The sequence below is a fragment of the Alosa sapidissima genome, chromosome 6, assembly GCF_018492685.1.
Source record: "Alosa sapidissima isolate fAloSap1 chromosome 6, fAloSap1.pri, whole genome shotgun sequence".
NCBI classification, from domain to species: domain Eukaryota; kingdom Metazoa; phylum Chordata; class Actinopteri; order Clupeiformes; family Clupeidae; genus Alosa; species Alosa sapidissima.
Window position 1 is genome coordinate 34,633,236 of NC_055962.1, and position 18,277 is coordinate 34,651,512.

The following is an 18,277-nucleotide window of genomic DNA, read 5'->3' on the forward strand; positions in this document are numbered from 1 at the left end:
TAGCCTGGCATACGAAAATAGTTTTAGGTACTAGATTGAACATTGTATATCTGATGTGTATAGTGTATAATGAACTGCTTTGTGAGCAGACCTTGTAAGGGTTGTTGTTTTGGGTATTTGAAGCATTTGAAAATAACTTAGATAATTATTTTTTACTACACATGAACTTGAAAGTGAGAGACACATATGCACTGGGATCAGGCAGGCCCTAACGGGAAACAGATGACCTATGGTCTGTCCTTGTGAGGACAATGATTGACTGAGTTGTTGCTTTGTTAAATAAAAAAAGTTTACAAGGCCTGTTTGCAGAGGCTTCATCCGTCACAACATGGAAGCACACAAAGCTCTCCTTATATGTGCACTCCTTTGTACAGGTAGGACAGACAAAAACATACAGATGTTATAGCAAAATTAAGCAAAGATATCTGAGATTCTGTCCGACATGTTTGATTACTTATGCTGTCTTGTTTTCTGTTATGTAGTTATCCAGAAATATTGTTAGTACTTAGCTTGTAGCCTGTTGTTTAGGGGAAACGTAATGTTAACTTAATGTTATTCAAGTTCAATATAGAATTTGAAAAAAGAGTAGGGTAGATGGTATATGTATGTTAATGACTGCTAATGTAACTTTGAACCTAAAACGTCATGCAGGCTACTTTATGTGCAAAGGGCACATATTAATTTATTGTAAAATGTATCTTATTAATTCATTCATTCCATTATTTTACATCACTGAAGTCACTGGAGTATTCACACAAGGTCTGCGTGCATATGTTAAGACTGATGGGGCTTTGATTCTGTCACCGGTGAAAAGGATGTACTCTGTGAGAACAGCCACTGATTGTGCAGCCAGGTGTGACGCAGAGACAACCTTCACCTGCAGGTACATCAGATCCAGGTGTCTTGCTCTTCTGCTGTCCAGCTAGGACTGAATGATTATTAATCACTTCACACTTTCCACAGATCATTTGTATATGAAACAGAATATCAAGACTGTCAGACTATCCCAGCTAACTCAAAAGTCCAGTCTTTATACTGGAGACCAAGTGCAACACTCTATGAGAAGAAAGGTGAGATATTTAACTTCAATAAAAACTAAAGCACTTTGGTTTCACTGAAATGTGATGCATTTGTCCTTGTGATGTATGTGTATGCAGTTTAGTCACCTAAAAGAAACTGAAATAATTTCCCTTTTCTTAGAGTATTTAAAGGAATGTGTCAATGGTATTGGAGCTGATTACAGAGGTACCAAATCCACAACTAAATCAGGAATAATATGCCAGCATTGGACCTCAAGATTTCCACAGGCACCCAAGTTGGTATATTCTCTTTGACAACCTGATATCACTATCTACTAGTTGTACTGCATAGTGGAACATGATACCGCAGCATGGTATCGCCACCTGCTATGCAAAGAAAATGAAACTTATTATGTTCTCTCCATGGCTTACTATACTCCTACAACTCCTAGTTAACTGAAAGTCACGCTTGGATCTCCATCCTACTCTTGTAACTCTTTGGTTACTCAATCAGCATTTAACAATTCAAGACAACAATATACAAGGCTTATCTGCTTGAAGTGCTTTAACATCGAGTTCAAATGTGTGTGTGTGTGTGTGAGAGAGAGAGAGAGAGAGAGAAAGAGAGAGGGCAAGTGTGTTTGTACTTTGCTGACACCCTAACACATGTCAGTATGATATATGTTTCTGTGTGTGTGTGTGTTAGTTGTACCTGTGTGTACTGTATGTAGCATGTGTGTCTGTACAAATTTGTGTATAGACCCTTTCAACAGGAAAAACAAAAACAATGCTTGAACGTTCTATTTGGTTCCCAATCTACTTCCTCTGCATTAAGATAACATATGGAATGTTAAAACGGAAGCCTTGTGGGGTCAAATATGATGCTGATAATGGAACTCTCTTGAAACGGTCTATTGTCAGTGTCACTGTGGCAGTATGTCTGAGTAGGACAGGTGTGTGTGTGGCAGTAGTGATCCTATATTTAAAATGTGCATGATTAACCCATTCCTGCCACAAGATCCACACCTTCTCGCCAAAAATGTGTTGAGCACAACAGTTGAGTGAGTGATTCCGCGAAAACTACTTTAGGCTTTCCCGGCTTTCGAGGGCCCACGCACACCGAGAACCAAATCTTCCATTCCTTATCAGTCTAGAGGAGCTACATGCCCACTGTGTTTCATGTGCCCAGGTGTTCCGGGGTCCAGGAAAACTTCCATTCCACGCTAGTAGCGGTAGTCAGGGTGCGATTTGTGTAAAAACCAGAGGGGGGGATGATTTTTAATAAGTTTGTAAACCCCCCCAAAATAAATAAATAAATAAATGAACGAACGATTCATAGCCTAGTAATGTCATGGCTAATAATACCCTATATTATTTTTGCCACCTTTGTAACATTTTAGTTTTAGTTTACCATGGTGTATGATTTTAAACAGCAAGTGTGCTTGGTATGATGATCAGCTCCTCTAATGCAGGGTAGGACTACGTTTTGACAAGCATACAAATTCACCTTGTTCTTGCCCCATCTGAAATGTACAACGGAGTATTAGGGCCACACATGAAGGAAATTTTTTTTTTGCCATGACTAGATTAAACTCGACATGTCGACTTTAAAGTCGCCATGTCAACATTAAACTCGACATTTCGAGAATAAAGTTGAAATGTAATATCGACTTTAATCTTGACGTATCGACTTTAATGTCGCCATGTCGACATTAAACTCAACATTTCGAGAATAAAGTTGAAATACCATGTCGACTTTAATCTCGACGTGTCGACATTAAACTCAACATTTTGAGAATAAAGTTAGTTTGGAGAGAGAACGACCGCTCGGGACGATTGAAAGGGAGGACGAATGAAACAATGCAACAAGTGCAACAATGATTCAGAGTGTTCGAGTGCAACAATGATTAGACATAGGCCTATATCATGTGGACAAAACATAGAACATATTAACCTACGTTGCTCAGCCAAATACTTTGCTGTTAGGTCCTTATCACGGAGTTACAGGCGATAAATGCGATGGTCAAAAGTAGCCTAAACGTCATAGCGGTTTATTTATTTATTGTAGGCCTATTATTAAAGTGTTGTTCTAAACATTTAGTTGTTGCATCTAAATGTTCAACTTCATGCTTATGCACTAGAGGCATACTAGGCGCTCTCCCCAATCCTAGACTTTCACGTTGCTTGTTTGTAATGGATGCAAAACAGCCCATTGCTGAATGTCTATGGAGGGACGAATGAAGCTGTCCTCCCGACCACCCCATGTAGGCTAGTAGCCTACTTGCACACATATGCACACAAAGTGCATAAATAAAGTGCATGCACACATATTCTCTCACGGGATCAAAATAGTAGGCTATATATGCTTAGGCTATTCCTGTGTTTCTAGCCTCCTATAGGCTACGCAGAGCTCTGTTCTAGAATCTTTGATTTCAACTCAGACTTTGCACAGCTAATAATAAATCACTCCGCGATACAATGCGAAGATTTGACTTCTCATCCCAGCTCTCCACTATTTTAAGCAATGGGTTACTCCTTAGCAAACCATAACGAAACAGTGCTTCACCACATCTGTGGATTAAGCTACACAGTCAACTCAATGTAAGTAAGATAAACGAGGATGCTAATTGTTCTCAGCATTGCCAGCATTGTGTAGGGCCTATAATATGATTGTCAACAGACAAGACGCAATCTATCTGAATATCTGCAATCTATCTGAAATAACACCTATTTGAAGCCCATTTTTTATGTAACATATTGTGTATTAGTGTAGGCTACATAGCTTAAACTGTGTAGGCTATGTTTAAACAGTAGGGCCTATTGCGAGTTTAATGTCAGCATGTCGACTTTAAAGTCGACACGTCGAGATTAAAGTAGATATGATATTTCAACTTTATTCTCGAAATGTCGAGTTTAATGTCGACATAGCGACTTTAAAGTCGACACGTCGAGATTAAAGTCGACATTAAATTTCAACTTTATTCTCGAAATGTCGAGTTTAATGTCGACATGTCGACTTTAAAGTCGACATGTCGAGTTTAATCTCGCCATGGCAAAAATATTTTTTCTCTTCATGTGTGGCCCTAATACTCCGTCGTAGAAATGACTTCTCTACTTTTGCTGCCTCCATCCTTTCTGTATTTGTTGTGTAAAAAAACGTTGTATATGATGGCACTGAAGTGAATTTCTTGCAGCTGTTAAAACACCCGCTAGATAGTTTAAATACCCACCAACATTCGTTTTTGCAGTACAGATTATTTCTATTATTTGATTATTTATTATTTAATTATTTGTCTACTACTGGCTGATTTATCAAACGAGTGCTTTCTCGTTCGTCCTCCGCAAACTACAGGTGTTTCGGTAGAGAGCCATTGAATAAGCGATGCCAAGCAATTTCTGTAACACTTTTTGTGACATTCAGCAAATATCTCCTCATTTAATGTAAGTTCCTAAGGACAATAGGCCTACGTTCTACTCTACGTGCAGTTGTCCTCCATCTCAGTTGCATCAGTTTTCTAATATTGAAGGTTCTAAAACATTATTATGCTTCACTGAATCCTTCTCGTTTTCTTTCATTTGTCCAGCTAACTTTTCCATTGAACCTAGCCATTTATGATGGATTACATACTCGACATTCTGAAATGTCCTGCACGATCAAGGCCAAATTAAGTTATCAGCAGCCACTTTCTCAGCAGCATCAGTGCTAGTAATTAAACACACTAGCAGTGAGCAAACTCTCATTTGAATGGCTTTCTTTGAGTGGAACTTCTGATCTGCTCTTCACAGTATGACTCCTCAGAGATATCCAAAGGCTGACCTGGAGTACAACTACTGCAGAAATCCAGACAATGATGCTGGTGGACCCTGGTGCTACACTATGGATCCACAGAAGAGATGGGAGTCCTGTGATATTCAGGACTGCTCTAGTGCAGGTAGGCATTGGCAAACTGTCATTACAAAAACAACAATTTTCTAGGGTTTGAGGTTTCAGAGATACACCTCTAAATATTTCTACCAAGGTGATGAATATCTGAAGAACTATAGCTTTATTTTCATGCCTCTGAATGAGCTTTGGTTTTGCAAACCATCAATCAAAGCTGTGGTTTAAAGTTGTATTGGTCTTGGCCAGCTTATGTCGTCGTTTGACTTGTCTTCACGGTAAATGTGCTCTCGTGTGCATCAGACTCCTCAGAAGACTGCATGCACTGCAGTGGGGAAGATTACAGAGGCAACATCTCAAGAACGGTATCAGGATACACCTGTCAACGATGGGACTCTCAGACTCCCCACAGTCATAGTTACATTGCCTCTCTGTGAGTATGGGATCTATAAACACAAACATTATCAATGCCATTTTCTCACATATTGAGAATACTTATGTAATATAATGTGTGTGTGTGTGTGTGTGTGTGTGTGTGTGTGGTCCTGTACAGACTTCCTGATAAATACCTAGAGGAGAACTACTGCAGGAACCCAGACGGAGAGGCAAAGCCCTGGTGTTTCACCACTGACCCCAGAATGCGCTGGGACTTCTGTAACATCCCTCAGTGTGGTGAGGCCCACTTCTGCTGTCCTAGCCATTTATGTCCTATGCCTTCTGTGATAGCATGGGCCCATAAGTACTACACATACTCAGCACTATCCACTCACTCTGGCTCTTACAGTCAGATAAGCTGACGTAGCTCTGCTGAGGGAACCCTAGGTGACTCCTGACTACTTCCCATTTCATATTCACTGTTGAGGTGCAGGAATACTAACCTGACTTGTGTTGTTCATGAAGCCTCTGATCCTCCAGTCACTGAGGAGGAGATCACCTGCATCACTGGTGAGGGCTCGGCCTACCGCGGAACCGTGTCTATAACAGTCTCTGGGAGAGCCTGTCAGACATGGTCATCTCAGGCTCCGCATAAACACTCATTCACACCAGAAAACCACCCATGCAAGTAAGAGGGTCGGGGTGTTGTCATCATTTAATCTTACTTGTTCCTTTAGTACAATTTCCAATCCACAAAATGTATTTTCTCTATTGAATATACTTAACGTACATTTAGACAACACTGGGGTGTAATGTTGAACTTTCTTTATTAGAGGACTTGAGGCAAATCACTGCAGAAACCCCAACAATGAGAGAAGTCCCTGGTGCTACACATCAGACCCTGGAACAAGATGGGAGTACTGCAAGGTGACCAGATGTGGAGAGGGTCAGTCACAACATAATACTCTCTCCATATCATAGTGGAACAGCTACGCTGAATGAGTGAATGAATGAATGAATGAATGAATGAATCAAAATCTTTATTAAAATTGCAAATTACTGAAATCTGACAAAGAAAAGCTAACTAACCCTCAATGTTGAGGACCGCATCATGCAAATCTATGTATCCCACAGAAGAGCCTGTTGCCAGTGAAGTAGTGGACTGCTATGTTGATAATGGTGGCTCGTATAGAGGAACGACAGCAGAGACTGTTACTGGGAAGACATGCCAGGCCTGGTCATCCATGGTTCCTCACCGCCACATGAAAACACCTCAGGCCTTTCCGCATGCGTAAGACAGCAACCACCAATGCCTTATTTGCATTCTCTATTTCCCTACCCTGATGATAATCATGCCAGAGAATATGCTGACATGGCAATGTGTTGCAGAGCAGTCCAGTGTTTCCCGCAGAATTGAATTGTATTTGTGGTGGTAGGTGAAAGGGGCGGGGGGGGGGGGGGGGGTGTTGAGCAAACATTCTGTGTCGGAGTCAATAAAATGAATACCCCATAATTATACTTGCCTTGCACAAGAAGTCGATATTGACAAGTAGCTGTAATGTTATAGTGTGCTAACCTCGACAACCCAACAGTATTCAACATTAGCGTAGGGATAGTGCTTCTTATATGTTTGCACATAACTTAATTAGAGAGAGAGTGAGAGAGAGATGAAATGAAAGGATTTCATCCTATACTGTATAAATTAGTACAACATAGAAAATCATTGTGTGGTGGTCAATGTTGATATTGTGGTGGGCCGCCACAAAAAAGTCAATGTATGGGTGTGTAGTGTGTTTCTCACTAGGTAACAGCTCAAGTTATTTTATTTTAACTTAGTGTAAGTCAAACACTTTGTAGAGTACCAACAGCAAAGAACAGATTATGTATGGCCTCCATACCTACTCCGAAAACACCACAATTAAATGTTGTTTTGGTCTCCCCCTGCTATGTCAGAGATCTGCAGAGGAACCTGTGTAGGAACCCAGAAGGTGACCTTGCTCCCTGGTGCTACACCACTGACCCCTCAGTTCGCTGGGAGTACTGCAAACTGGAGAAGTGTCCCACCGCCAGAACAGTCCAGTTTACTGGACGAGCGCTAGGTCCAGAAGAGAAACCCACTGAACCAGCTGTGTTCGAACTCCCAGTCAAAAGTGAGAGGGTCATCAAAGACACTCTTTCCCACCGGATCATTTGTTGTCATCAGAGATGTAAAGTAACTAAGTAGAAATACTTAAGTACAGTACTTAAGTATGAATGGCTAGTAAGTAAGTACTTAAGTACAGTACTTAAGTATGAATGGCTAGTAAGTAAGTACTTAAGTACAGTACTTAAGTATGAATGGCTAGTAAGTAAGTACTTAAGTACAGTACTTAAGTATGAATGGCTAGTAAGTAAGTACTTAAGTACAGTACTTAAGTATGAATGGCTAGTAAGTAAGTACTTAAGTACAGTACTTAAGTATGAATGGCTAAGTGGATGCTTACTTGAGTTTTTATTTTTCTTCCTACTTTTACTTCACTACATTTTTAGATTACCGGTAAATCTATACTTTTACTCCACTACATTTTCATTTCAAGTTGAAGGTAGGCTGAAATAATGTGCTAATGAAAACAAAACAGAGAAGGTCCGCACACTTGCTGTTGTTTTTTTTTAAATTTTATTTGAGTTCAATTTGTTACGTTGGATCTTGGACTTTTGGCTCCTGCACCTTAATTTGGATGTGCGCACATTCCCAAACTGAACTAATGAAAACAAAACCAGTTTCCATTCAGTATGTTAGATATTTGAAACCTCAAGATTTTCTGACCTGATGTCACCACGGGACATCAGGTGAATGAAGAGATAGTGACAGACTTAAAGCCTAGCAAATATAGCTAAGACATAGCACACAAAGGCCTTACATATGTAGGCTGTTGTGGAGTTGAATTAAATTAAATTTCTAACAGCTTGCTTTTTATTAATAGCACTTGTATGTAGGCTTTCAAAGTGTTTATGGAGTGTGATGTAGCTGCCTTTCTAAACATGTTGGATAAACTTCATTATCGGTCTATAAAAGGAAGCAGCAGTGAAAAATGAAAGTGAAAAATGGCAGCCATACCTTTGTTCAGGCTTCAAAGACATTGTGTATGAAGTGTAGGCACCAAGTTTCAAGGTGCTGCATTAACTTAATAGCCTATTCAAAGTTCTGACTGCTTTCTTTTTTATTAAAAGCATAGCAAAGAAAGGAGGCTGTCACCCCACCTGTCCTTGAAAGCTTTTACTAGTACTTTTACATTCAGTACTTAAGTATGTTTTATAATGGGGTACTTGTCATACTTAAGTACTGTAAATAATACATACATTAGGACTTTTACTTAAGTGGTATGCTTATAGATTACTTTTACTTTGACTTAAGTCACTTTCTAATCAAATATCTGTACTTCTACTTAAGCGTGGGTTTCGGATACTTTATACAGCTGTGGTTGTGGATATTACATTTTGACTGCTCACACATAACTATATTACTTCATATAACTTTCTTGATTGCTTACATCACATTCTCCCTTTAGACTGCAAGGTAGGGAACGGGAAAGATTACAGGGGTCAGACATCTACCACTCTGACGGGCACTACCTGCCAGGCTTGGAGTTCCATGGAGCCCCATCCCCATGCAAGCTTTACCTCAGAATCACACCCTGATAAAGGATTAGAGGGAAACGTAAGTCATTGACTATATCTGCATGCTTATTAGACACATTGTACAATATCACCTGCTAATCTATGGCTAATGGTAATCATAGCTACCTATGGCGGCCCGCATCAAATTCAAGTCTCTAACGCTTGCCTACAAAGTAGTCTCCGGTTCTGCTCCCACCTACTTGAATGCCCTCATACAGACTTACACTACCTCCAGATCGCTGCGCTCCTCTGACGAACGACGTCTAGCTCTACCACCGGTACGCTCAAGCCAATCCAAACTTTTCTCATCTGTTGTTCCTCGTTGGTGGAACACACTGCCAGTTCCTACAAGGGCAGGGACATCCTTTTCCACTTTCAAAAAACTCCTGAAGACCCAGCTCTTTAGAGAACATCTACTCTCATAGCAACACTTACAACAAGTCTAACTGATCCTAGCACTCACCAGCCGTTTTAAACTGACAAGTAACTGTTAAAAACAGCACTCACCGACGCACTTATTCTTACTGTACTCTAATGTTTTTTTTAAACTGTCCTAAAATTGTGAGAATTGTTCTAAAACTTACTGTTTACCATGTTGTTAGTCGCTTTGGTTTGAAAGCATCAGCCAAATGTAATGTAATGTAATGTAATGCTAAGTTTTGAAACTGAATTTGTCTTATGTAAATATAGCTAGCTAAATTCTCTCCGCTGAAGACCAAATAAGATATCGATGGAATTGCCATGCATTGAGCTAATCGATAGTTTGAATTGGGGTGCACAGAGAATTTCAGAATTCCTCTTTTAGAACCTCATGAAATGTAGATCATGTATATTTCATCGTAGGAATGTCGGAACCCAGACAATGATGTAAATGGACCATGGTGCTATACTATGGATGAGAAAAAGAAGTGGGACTACTGCCAGATCCCAGACTGCTGTATGTATCTCTTCATTTCCTTACGTTTTTACAAAAAAGCTAAGACCAAGGGTAGACAGTTTGTGCACTTTTAACCTGCTAAATGAGGAAGAAAATGATCCAGTGATTTGTCAGGGTTTAGACAGCCTGGATCACTATTAGTGGTGAGATTTGTATGGAAATGATAAAATAATCTTAAAATATGATGATTGTGGTGTTTCACCAGCTGAGCACAAATGTGGACATCCACAGGAGTCTCCAATACAATGCTTTGGCCGCATAGTAGGAGAGTGTGTAGCCAAACCTCACTCTTGGCCATGGCAAGTCAGCATACGGACCAGGTACACATATACAAATATAATTCATGAACACATGGGGTGATATACTGTATGTTTATATGTTTTGTTTTTAGCACTAATGGCTTATAATACTGTTTTCCCATTTCAATGTGCCATTCTATCTTGAGGATTGAACAAATTACAGCCATAATCAAATGAATATAAATATTTGCATTGGTATGGAAAAATAAGTCCTTATATTGTGGCCAAAATGTAGCAAATATTTAAAAACCTGGTTGTGTAATATGTGCAGGTCTGGTATGCTTTCTGGGTATGTATTTGTGTGGCTAGTACCGTAGTTAAGCGCTAGCCTGATTTAACTTAAAAAAGAGCCCCCCTCAGAGTATATTATGATTACGGCCTTGCCTTGCAGTCCATGCAATATCTGTTGACAACTTACAATTTTTGACAGCTCTGGAAGTCATATCTGTGGAGGAACTTTGATAGAGGCACAATGGGTTCTGACAGCTGAACATTGTCTTAGGTGAGAGATTCAGTAGTTCATCCAATTCTTCCTCAGACTTTGCTTTTAATGTGGTGATCTAGTCTCTGACATACACTGCATGTTCATTTTTTACAGGCCTAAAACGAGTGGGCCATCTGCATACAGGGTATATTTGGGAATCCATTCAGAGAGAGGGACTGAACCATCAAAGCAAGTAAGGGAGGTTGAGAAACTGATTCTTGAACCAGGAGGAAAAGACATTGCTCTTCTCAAGCTTGAAAAGTATGGTATTGGTAATATTTCTATTTTTGACCAAAATGTCTTTAGTTTCCAGTATTTGTGTGGTGTTTGACTGACGGACTGATTGCATGATTGATTGACTGAATGATTAGAGACAGTGAGGTACAAGGTCTTAATGTGGTGATAAGATTTTAGGCACAAGGTCTAAATGTGGTGAGGTACATGGTCTTATGTGAGGTACAAGGTCTTATGTGAGGTACAAGGTCTTAATGTGGTGAGGTACATGGTCTTATATGAGGTATATGGTCTTATGTGAGGTACAAGGTCTTAATGTAGTGAGGTAAATGGTATTATGTGAGGTACAAGGTCTTAATGTGGTGATTGTGGACATCCTGTAGACATTGTGATTCCATCTGGCTACTTTAAATATTATTGAAACGTAATGTAATTTCACATCTTAGTGTGTACACTTATTTCTAAAAAATGCTTCAAATATTTATACCTGATTTATATCAGCAAGTTAATATTGCACCACTGACCTCAAATGATGTACTCACAATTTAAGCAAATACAGCCTTGGTGTAATCTGTCAAGCTTACATCCACTTAGCCATGAGCAAAGAGGGATCTTGATTAGCCAATACAATTAAAAATCAGTGAAAGTTTAGTTGCTTGCTATGGAGTGGGTCGAGTTTCAGAGAATTCTTCTCCTGGTTTCTTTGTTGTTGACATCAGAACACAAGAGCTTGTCTCCATATACCCATAATTTATGTCGCACAACACCTTTGGTTGTGTTTTGATGCTCTCAGACCAGCTGTCCTTAATGATAAGGTTTTGCCAGCATGCTTACCAGAGAAGGATTACATCGTTCCAGCCAAAACTGAATGCTATATAACTGGATGGGGTGACACACAAGGTAAAGTTTCCAATGTTTGCCTTGATTTCATATCATTTACAAACCTGAAGTTATCCCTTATGTAAATTCAGTGTATTGACTTGGTTTCACAGGTACTGGAGGAGATGGGTTTCTGAAGGAAACTGGCTTCCCAGTCATTGAAAACAGAATTTGTAACCAACCTCTTTACCTGAATGGTCAAGTGAAAGACTATGAAATGTGTGGTGGAAATATTGAAGGAGGAACAGACAGTTGCAAGGTTCTTTGGAGGAATTGTCTTCCAGATATATTAAATGTGTATCGAATACGAAGTTCATTTAAATAAGTTAATTTGTAATTATTTTCTGTAATTGCATTTGTTCATTTTTGCATAATCAAAACAAGCAAACAGACATTTGATTGATGTTACCTGAAATGTGCAATACAAACATGCTTTACGAATATCTATAAAAATGGAGGTAGGCCTATCTGTTTTTGCAAATTAACTCCTCTTTCAACTCTTAAGATCATTGTGACCTTTTCCTTGATTTAATGGTGAGGTGTGACAGGGGTCAGTGTAACTCCTATTTAATCTCTATTTCAGGGGGACAGTGGAGGGCCGCTTGTATGCGTCCATCAGACGACTTTCATTCTTCAAGGAGTGACATCATGGGGGCTTGGCTGTGCAAGACCAAATTCTCCAGGGGTATACGTCAGAGTGTCCAAATTTGTCAACTGGATTGGAGAAGAAATGCTAAAAAACAAATAAGAAGCACAGAGTATGATCAAATAAATTTCACTTTGTATTTGGACATGATTCTCCCTGGGTCACCTTGATTCATTGATGTTAAAAGTAAGGAAACTTAAAGTGTTATTCTACTGTAACATCCAAACATACAAAATGACAATTAAAGTGGCAAAGAACACGATGACGCAGGGCCGTAGTCACCATAGACATTTTGGGGGGGGTGGGGGGGAACGACATGTCCTTCCAGGGACGTGCACAGACATTTTGAGGGGCCATTGGTCTTTCCTGAAAAAAGCCTTTTTTTTGGGGGGGGGGGGGGGGGGGAGAGTAAAGAATATTCTATAAATTAATTAATTACATATTGCTATTTTCATTACAGTAAGATCATTTGGGTGTTTGCTATCTTTTTAGTTTTCTTCTTTCTTTTTGACATTTTGGTTTGGACATTGTTCAGAGCTTAAAGCAAAGACAAAATCTGTACCATATAAGGCTACATACATGCGTGCTATAATGTAGCAGAACTAGGGTGACCACCAACCAGACTCTGAAAAGGAGGACAAGTTATCTATAAAGTGAGGACAAATTGGCCAAAATGAGGACACCCCCCAACGTTTAGCTCGATTGTTAGCACGCTTGACTCTCGAATCCAAGGTGCTGCTGTTTGCGGGTTCGAGTCCGAGCGAGTGCAGGGCTGAGCCGTGCAAATCAGCACAAGGCATTGGTGCCCTGACCCAGATCAGGAGTGAGGTTTAGACATGAACACGCCGAAGGGGAAGTGGGGGCTACATGTGTACTATAAAGTAGCAGAAATAGCACCACAACACAAATCTTTGGGCCATTCACTCAACCCAGCACAACCTTGTAGCAAGTGCAACAAGTGCCGCTTGCTATCTGTAAACCCTGTCTTTTTTATTCAATGTATTCGTAAGCTCTGTCTTTTTTATTCAATGTATTTCATTTTTGAGTTTTTTATTTTGAAGTAATCCAAAAGTATTCAAATTACGTTACATTATTTTTGTAATCCAATGGATTACGTTACTGATTACAAAAATTGGTGTGTAGTCTGTACTCTGTAATGGATTACATTTCAAGTAATCTAAAATAAGTTGACGGATATTTGTCAAAGCAAGGGGCATCTCAGTCAAAGAGGACAGACGGGCAGTTGCCTGGGCAACTTTAGCCCTTCCCTTTGCACGTCCCTGTGTCCAATATTCAAATATAACCATAATGACTCCCCCAATATGTGGACAAAGAAAAATAAATAACAAGCTTCAATCTAGTCAATATACATACATAGTTTATCATACTACTGTATGTTTTTGACTACATGCTTGTTTTGACATTTTGACATGGATGTGGAAATAGTCATTACCAGTTGCCTCATAATATGGGTCTCATGAGCAACCTACCGCTCTCATCTCTGGTGGTGGACATCGGTTACGTCATCTGCCATGTAAGGACATAGTGTTCTGATGTTCATTCAAGGAGGCTTCCTCAAATGGCTGCACAGAACATATGGCCTTTTGTGGTCCGCCAATTACTCACCGTACAATTCACTGAGATTGCACACCAGTTGAGCAGGAAAGGTTCAGAAAAAAAAAAAAGATGCTATGAACCTATTTGATTGGTAATCACAATGGGGAGAAGATGCAAAAATGAAGTGATTTGTGCTACAGGCTCCCCCTGTTTCCCTTTGGGCTTGTCCATAGTCATAAGGTGACAGCTTTGTTTGCAGTGCTGAATGACATTGCATTTGTGCACTTATGTTTATGTTCCTTAGCAGATGCATTTGACCAAAGCTACTTACATTACATTTGAACCAAAGGGCACACAAAGTAGCTCACCCCTTCCTTCAGTGCTCCCTGAAACCCCACACAGTGGTTTGTTATTGTTTTAGGGGCAGGCTGCCCCCACTTTGTCTCCCATTCACAGAGCCAGGGCTGTGTAAGAAGTGTGTTTTACAGAGAGTGGAGAGAGCGAATCGTGAGCAGATATTTGCTGAGTGTTACAAAAACTGTTAAAAATAGCTTAGAATCGCTTATACCTGACCTTTAAAAGGGAAGGACATGAATGAGAAACAACCCCTCCAATTCTTCAACCTTCTTCAACATCTCTCGGGTTATTATGTCTGACATCAAAACTTGTGATATGTCAAGGTGTCTTTGCAAACAATGTGTCAATAGAAATGAATGTTCGTATTATAGCTAAAAGATGACAAGTAACTACTGACCTTTTCACCCTGGACAATGGCTGACTGAGGGGAGAGATCTATCTGACATGGTTAACTAGAAATTTATTCATAAGATGGACAGACACAAAGCTTTTTTTTTCAGTTTTTTAACAGACATTGAAACTACTCAGGTAGATTATTGAGCTGGTCTGCTAAAGCACATTTGAGCTGGTCTGCTAAAGCACATTGCCCACTATACTCACATTTTGCAATTCTAAAACATTAGACTCAGTTCTCTATTAGACACAATATTCAAAACTGAAAATCCTGTGTCTCTTTTGAAAGGAATTCTGCCATCCAATTGTTACACCTTACCGATGACCAAACCTGAGTCCTCATGAATGAAAACACTTATGACCAGATCCTTGTGGAAATCAGAGCTTGAGCAATAAAAATAGGCCAAATGTCAGATGCCTTGGTTTGGACAGCAATAAAGAGGAACCATCACCAGTGAGAACCTGGCCTCTGGTTTACCATGAGTGTTAGGAAGGATCTGGACAACAATAGGCCGATATTGGAGAGAAAGGAAGAGAAACATTCCCACATAGAGCTGGGCCATTTTGGTTGACCACGCATTTTAGGGAGGGTATTTGGACAACAATAGACCAATATTGGCGAGAAGGGAAGAGAAATTATCACCTTGAGAACCAGGCCACTTTGGTTGACCATGCGTGATCGGGAGGCTGGGGAGAAGGTCCAGCCTAATCTGGCCACTACACTGTAGTAATTATCATCTGGACATGCTATTTAATTCAACTACTAATAATGTCACAATGCCCGATGTTACAATACATTACAATTTATTTGTATAGCGCATTTAACATGCACAGAGTGCAACCCAAAGCGCTCCACATATAAGACATTGTCATTGACACAGACTAACAAAGACAATAGATGCCGGACGGAGCGGCGTAGTCGCCAGCGTACCCGTGACACCAAGACATACATTTAAGAAACTAGAGAATGTAATTCCAGGGAATTACGAGAGCATGAAAATGACGCTAGGACAGACATGGTGGTTGCACAGCTTAATAAAAGTTGATAGTTTAAAAGTATACAGTTTAAAAGTTGAATGTAGATTGGGAGTTGATCACACTAGTTGACTGAAAAGCCCAGGCTGCCAAACAGTTGTGGGCAGAGGACACAATTGGCGGGAGTCATAGCTGATGACGACAGTTGGATTGGCTGAACAGTTAAATAGTTGGATAGTTTAAATGGTTCAAATATTTCATAGGGAATTATTGTAGTGAGGACTTTTATTTTGAAACAGCGTTGGGCAGAGGAAACAGTTGACGGGAGTCACAGTTGATGACAACTGACAGTTGGAATAGTTGAACAGTTAAAAAGTTGGATAGTTTAAATGGTTAAATAATTTAATTGGGGATTATAGCAGTGAATACTTTTATTTTGAAACAGTTGTGGGGAGAGGGAACAGTTGACTGGAGTCACAGTTGATGACAACTGACAGTTGGAATAGTCGAACAGTTAAAAAGTTGGATAGTTTAAATGGTTAAATAATTTAATAGGGGATTATAGCAGTGAATACTTTTATTTTGAAACAGTTGTGGGGAGAGGAAACAGTTGATTGGAGTCAAAGTTGATGACAACTGACTGTTGCTAGAGTAGTTATGGTGGTTGCTATGCTGGTAGCTAGGTTAATGATGTTGGTTGCTAGGTTTTAATGGAATGTGGTTGCTAGGCTGTTGCTAGGGTACTTGAAGTCGTTGCTAGGTTATTGCTAGGGTGTCCATGGTGGCTACTATCAGAAATAAAGGAGTTACTACAGTGGTTTGCTAGTATAATCATCTTGGTTGCTATGGAAACTGACATATATGCTTAATTTTAATAGTTGCTAAATTGGTTACTAGGTAGGTGGTGGTTTAATATAGTAGGCTAGAGGCATAGTTGATGATAACTGACAGTTGGAATAGTTGAACAGTTAAATAGTTTGATAGTTTAAATGGTTAAATTATTTAATAGGGAATTATTGTAGTGGAGACTTTTATTTTGAAACAGTTGTGGGCAGAGGAAACAGTTGAACAGGATCTGTAGTCTTAAGAGAGCCAGATTGTATGCTTAAAGCCTGAGACAGACAGTTGCTGGAGGTGGCCGGAACCATATGGCTCTGGCCGGAACACTTGGCATAGGATTCTAAGTGCCCTATTGTGATGCCATAATCGCCAATGTTAAGTCTATGGGGAAATTTTGAATAGTTTTTAATTAATAGTTCAAAAAGTATAAAAGTTACAAATATGAAAAATACATTCCACACCTGTCCTAAGTAAGACCTACGTAACACAGTTTGAATGAAGTCTACATTAAACGGTTGAAGCCGCATTAAATGCGGAAAAAGCGTTAGAAGAAGAATAATAACTAGAAATGCAATTCCAAGGAATTACCAGTGCATGAAAATGCTAAAGTTGTGATGTAAAATATCATGTATAGTTAAAACAGATAATACAGAGATGGTTACTACGGTGATGCTAGGATAGACATGGTGGTTGCATAGCTTCATAAAAGTTGATAGTTTAAAAGTAGACTGTTTAAAAGCTGAATGTAGATAGTTTAAAAGTTGTTGATAGACAGTAGATAGTTTAAAAATTGTTGATCGACAGCTAGTAAGAAGAAGTTGCCTAGGAAGAACAGTACAGTGCATTTTCATGCACTGTAATAAGAAGAAAAAGTTGTTGCCTAGGAAGAACAGTACAGTGCAGTAATAAGAAGAAATTGCCAGCGTACCCGTGACACCAAGACATACAACAAACAAATTAATAAATAAAATAAATAAAAATTAAAAATAAAATTAGTCCAATTTCCAACCGGCTGAAAATGTCCAAGGGCAAAGATGACCCGGGTGAAAACTGCGCACAGCTGTGTCTTCACGATGCAACACCAACTTTATAACTGACCAACCCAGAGAATTCACTGGCGGTCTGGAGAGCACTGGAAGGACTAGACAGTCCGAATTTGTGATGGGAAACCCTGCTGATTATCAGCTCGGTGGTCCTAGACAGTGACCGTTTGTTGTTTGTTGTTCATGGTTGACACTGTCATCAGAGTTTCTTAGCACTCAATCCAGACTCCAGGCACCGGTAGATGCTAGCATGGCAGCTCGCATGTCAGCCGCAGCTCGGTGGTCGTGGCAGCTGCAGATCTCTTGCAGATTGACGTTAGGCACCCTTGCTGAGCAATCCCTCCGTCCAGACATTGGATGTTTAAAAACATATGAACTGACAGTTGGATGAAGATAATTAGAACCCATCTTGAAAAACGGATCATGGATTTTCATTTGACAAACCACAATTTTTTACACCCAGGCTACTGTGGGTCCACAACTGAAGCGCTTTGTTTGTGGGTAAAAATAGTTTTAGGTGAAATATATGAAATATATGTCAAATGTCATACCAGCTGAATGATTTTGCAGTTAATTGTCCCATTATGATTGGTCTGATGTAGTGTCATCTCCCTTGCCAATGCACACAATATGTTTTATTGAAGCAGTACATATGTGGGAAATGGACAACATCAAGCTATTTTTGAGGGGTACAATGACATC

The 18,277-nt window shown here is 39.7% G+C and overlaps 1 protein-coding gene across 2 annotated transcripts; it reads left to right on the forward strand.

Annotated features, from left to right (window-relative positions):
• Positions 1-264: 264 nt before the first annotated feature.
• LOC121711600 (plasminogen-like) lies at positions 265-12,560 on the forward strand. 2 transcript variants are annotated; one of them, XM_042095344.1, is made up of 19 exons: positions 265-374; positions 739-883; positions 964-1,070; positions 1,201-1,315; positions 4,806-4,951; positions 5,203-5,332; positions 5,453-5,571; positions 5,800-5,962; positions 6,108-6,220; positions 6,409-6,565; positions 7,228-7,424; positions 8,823-8,971; positions 9,775-9,868; positions 10,074-10,188; positions 10,598-10,669; positions 10,766-10,912; positions 11,679-11,785; positions 11,878-12,023; positions 12,348-12,560. In XM_042095344.1, the coding sequence occupies exons 1-19, from the start codon at positions 329-331 to the stop codon at positions 12,510-12,512; spliced, it is 2,433 nt and encodes an 810-aa protein (XP_041951278.1). In that variant the 5' UTR covers positions 265-328; the 3' UTR covers positions 12,513-12,560. The 2 variants fall into 2 exon arrangements, with proteins under 2 accessions (XP_041951278.1, XP_041951279.1); XM_042095345.1 differs by having other exon boundaries at positions 5,815-5,962.
• The last annotated feature ends 5,717 nt before the right edge of the window (positions 12,561-18,277 follow it).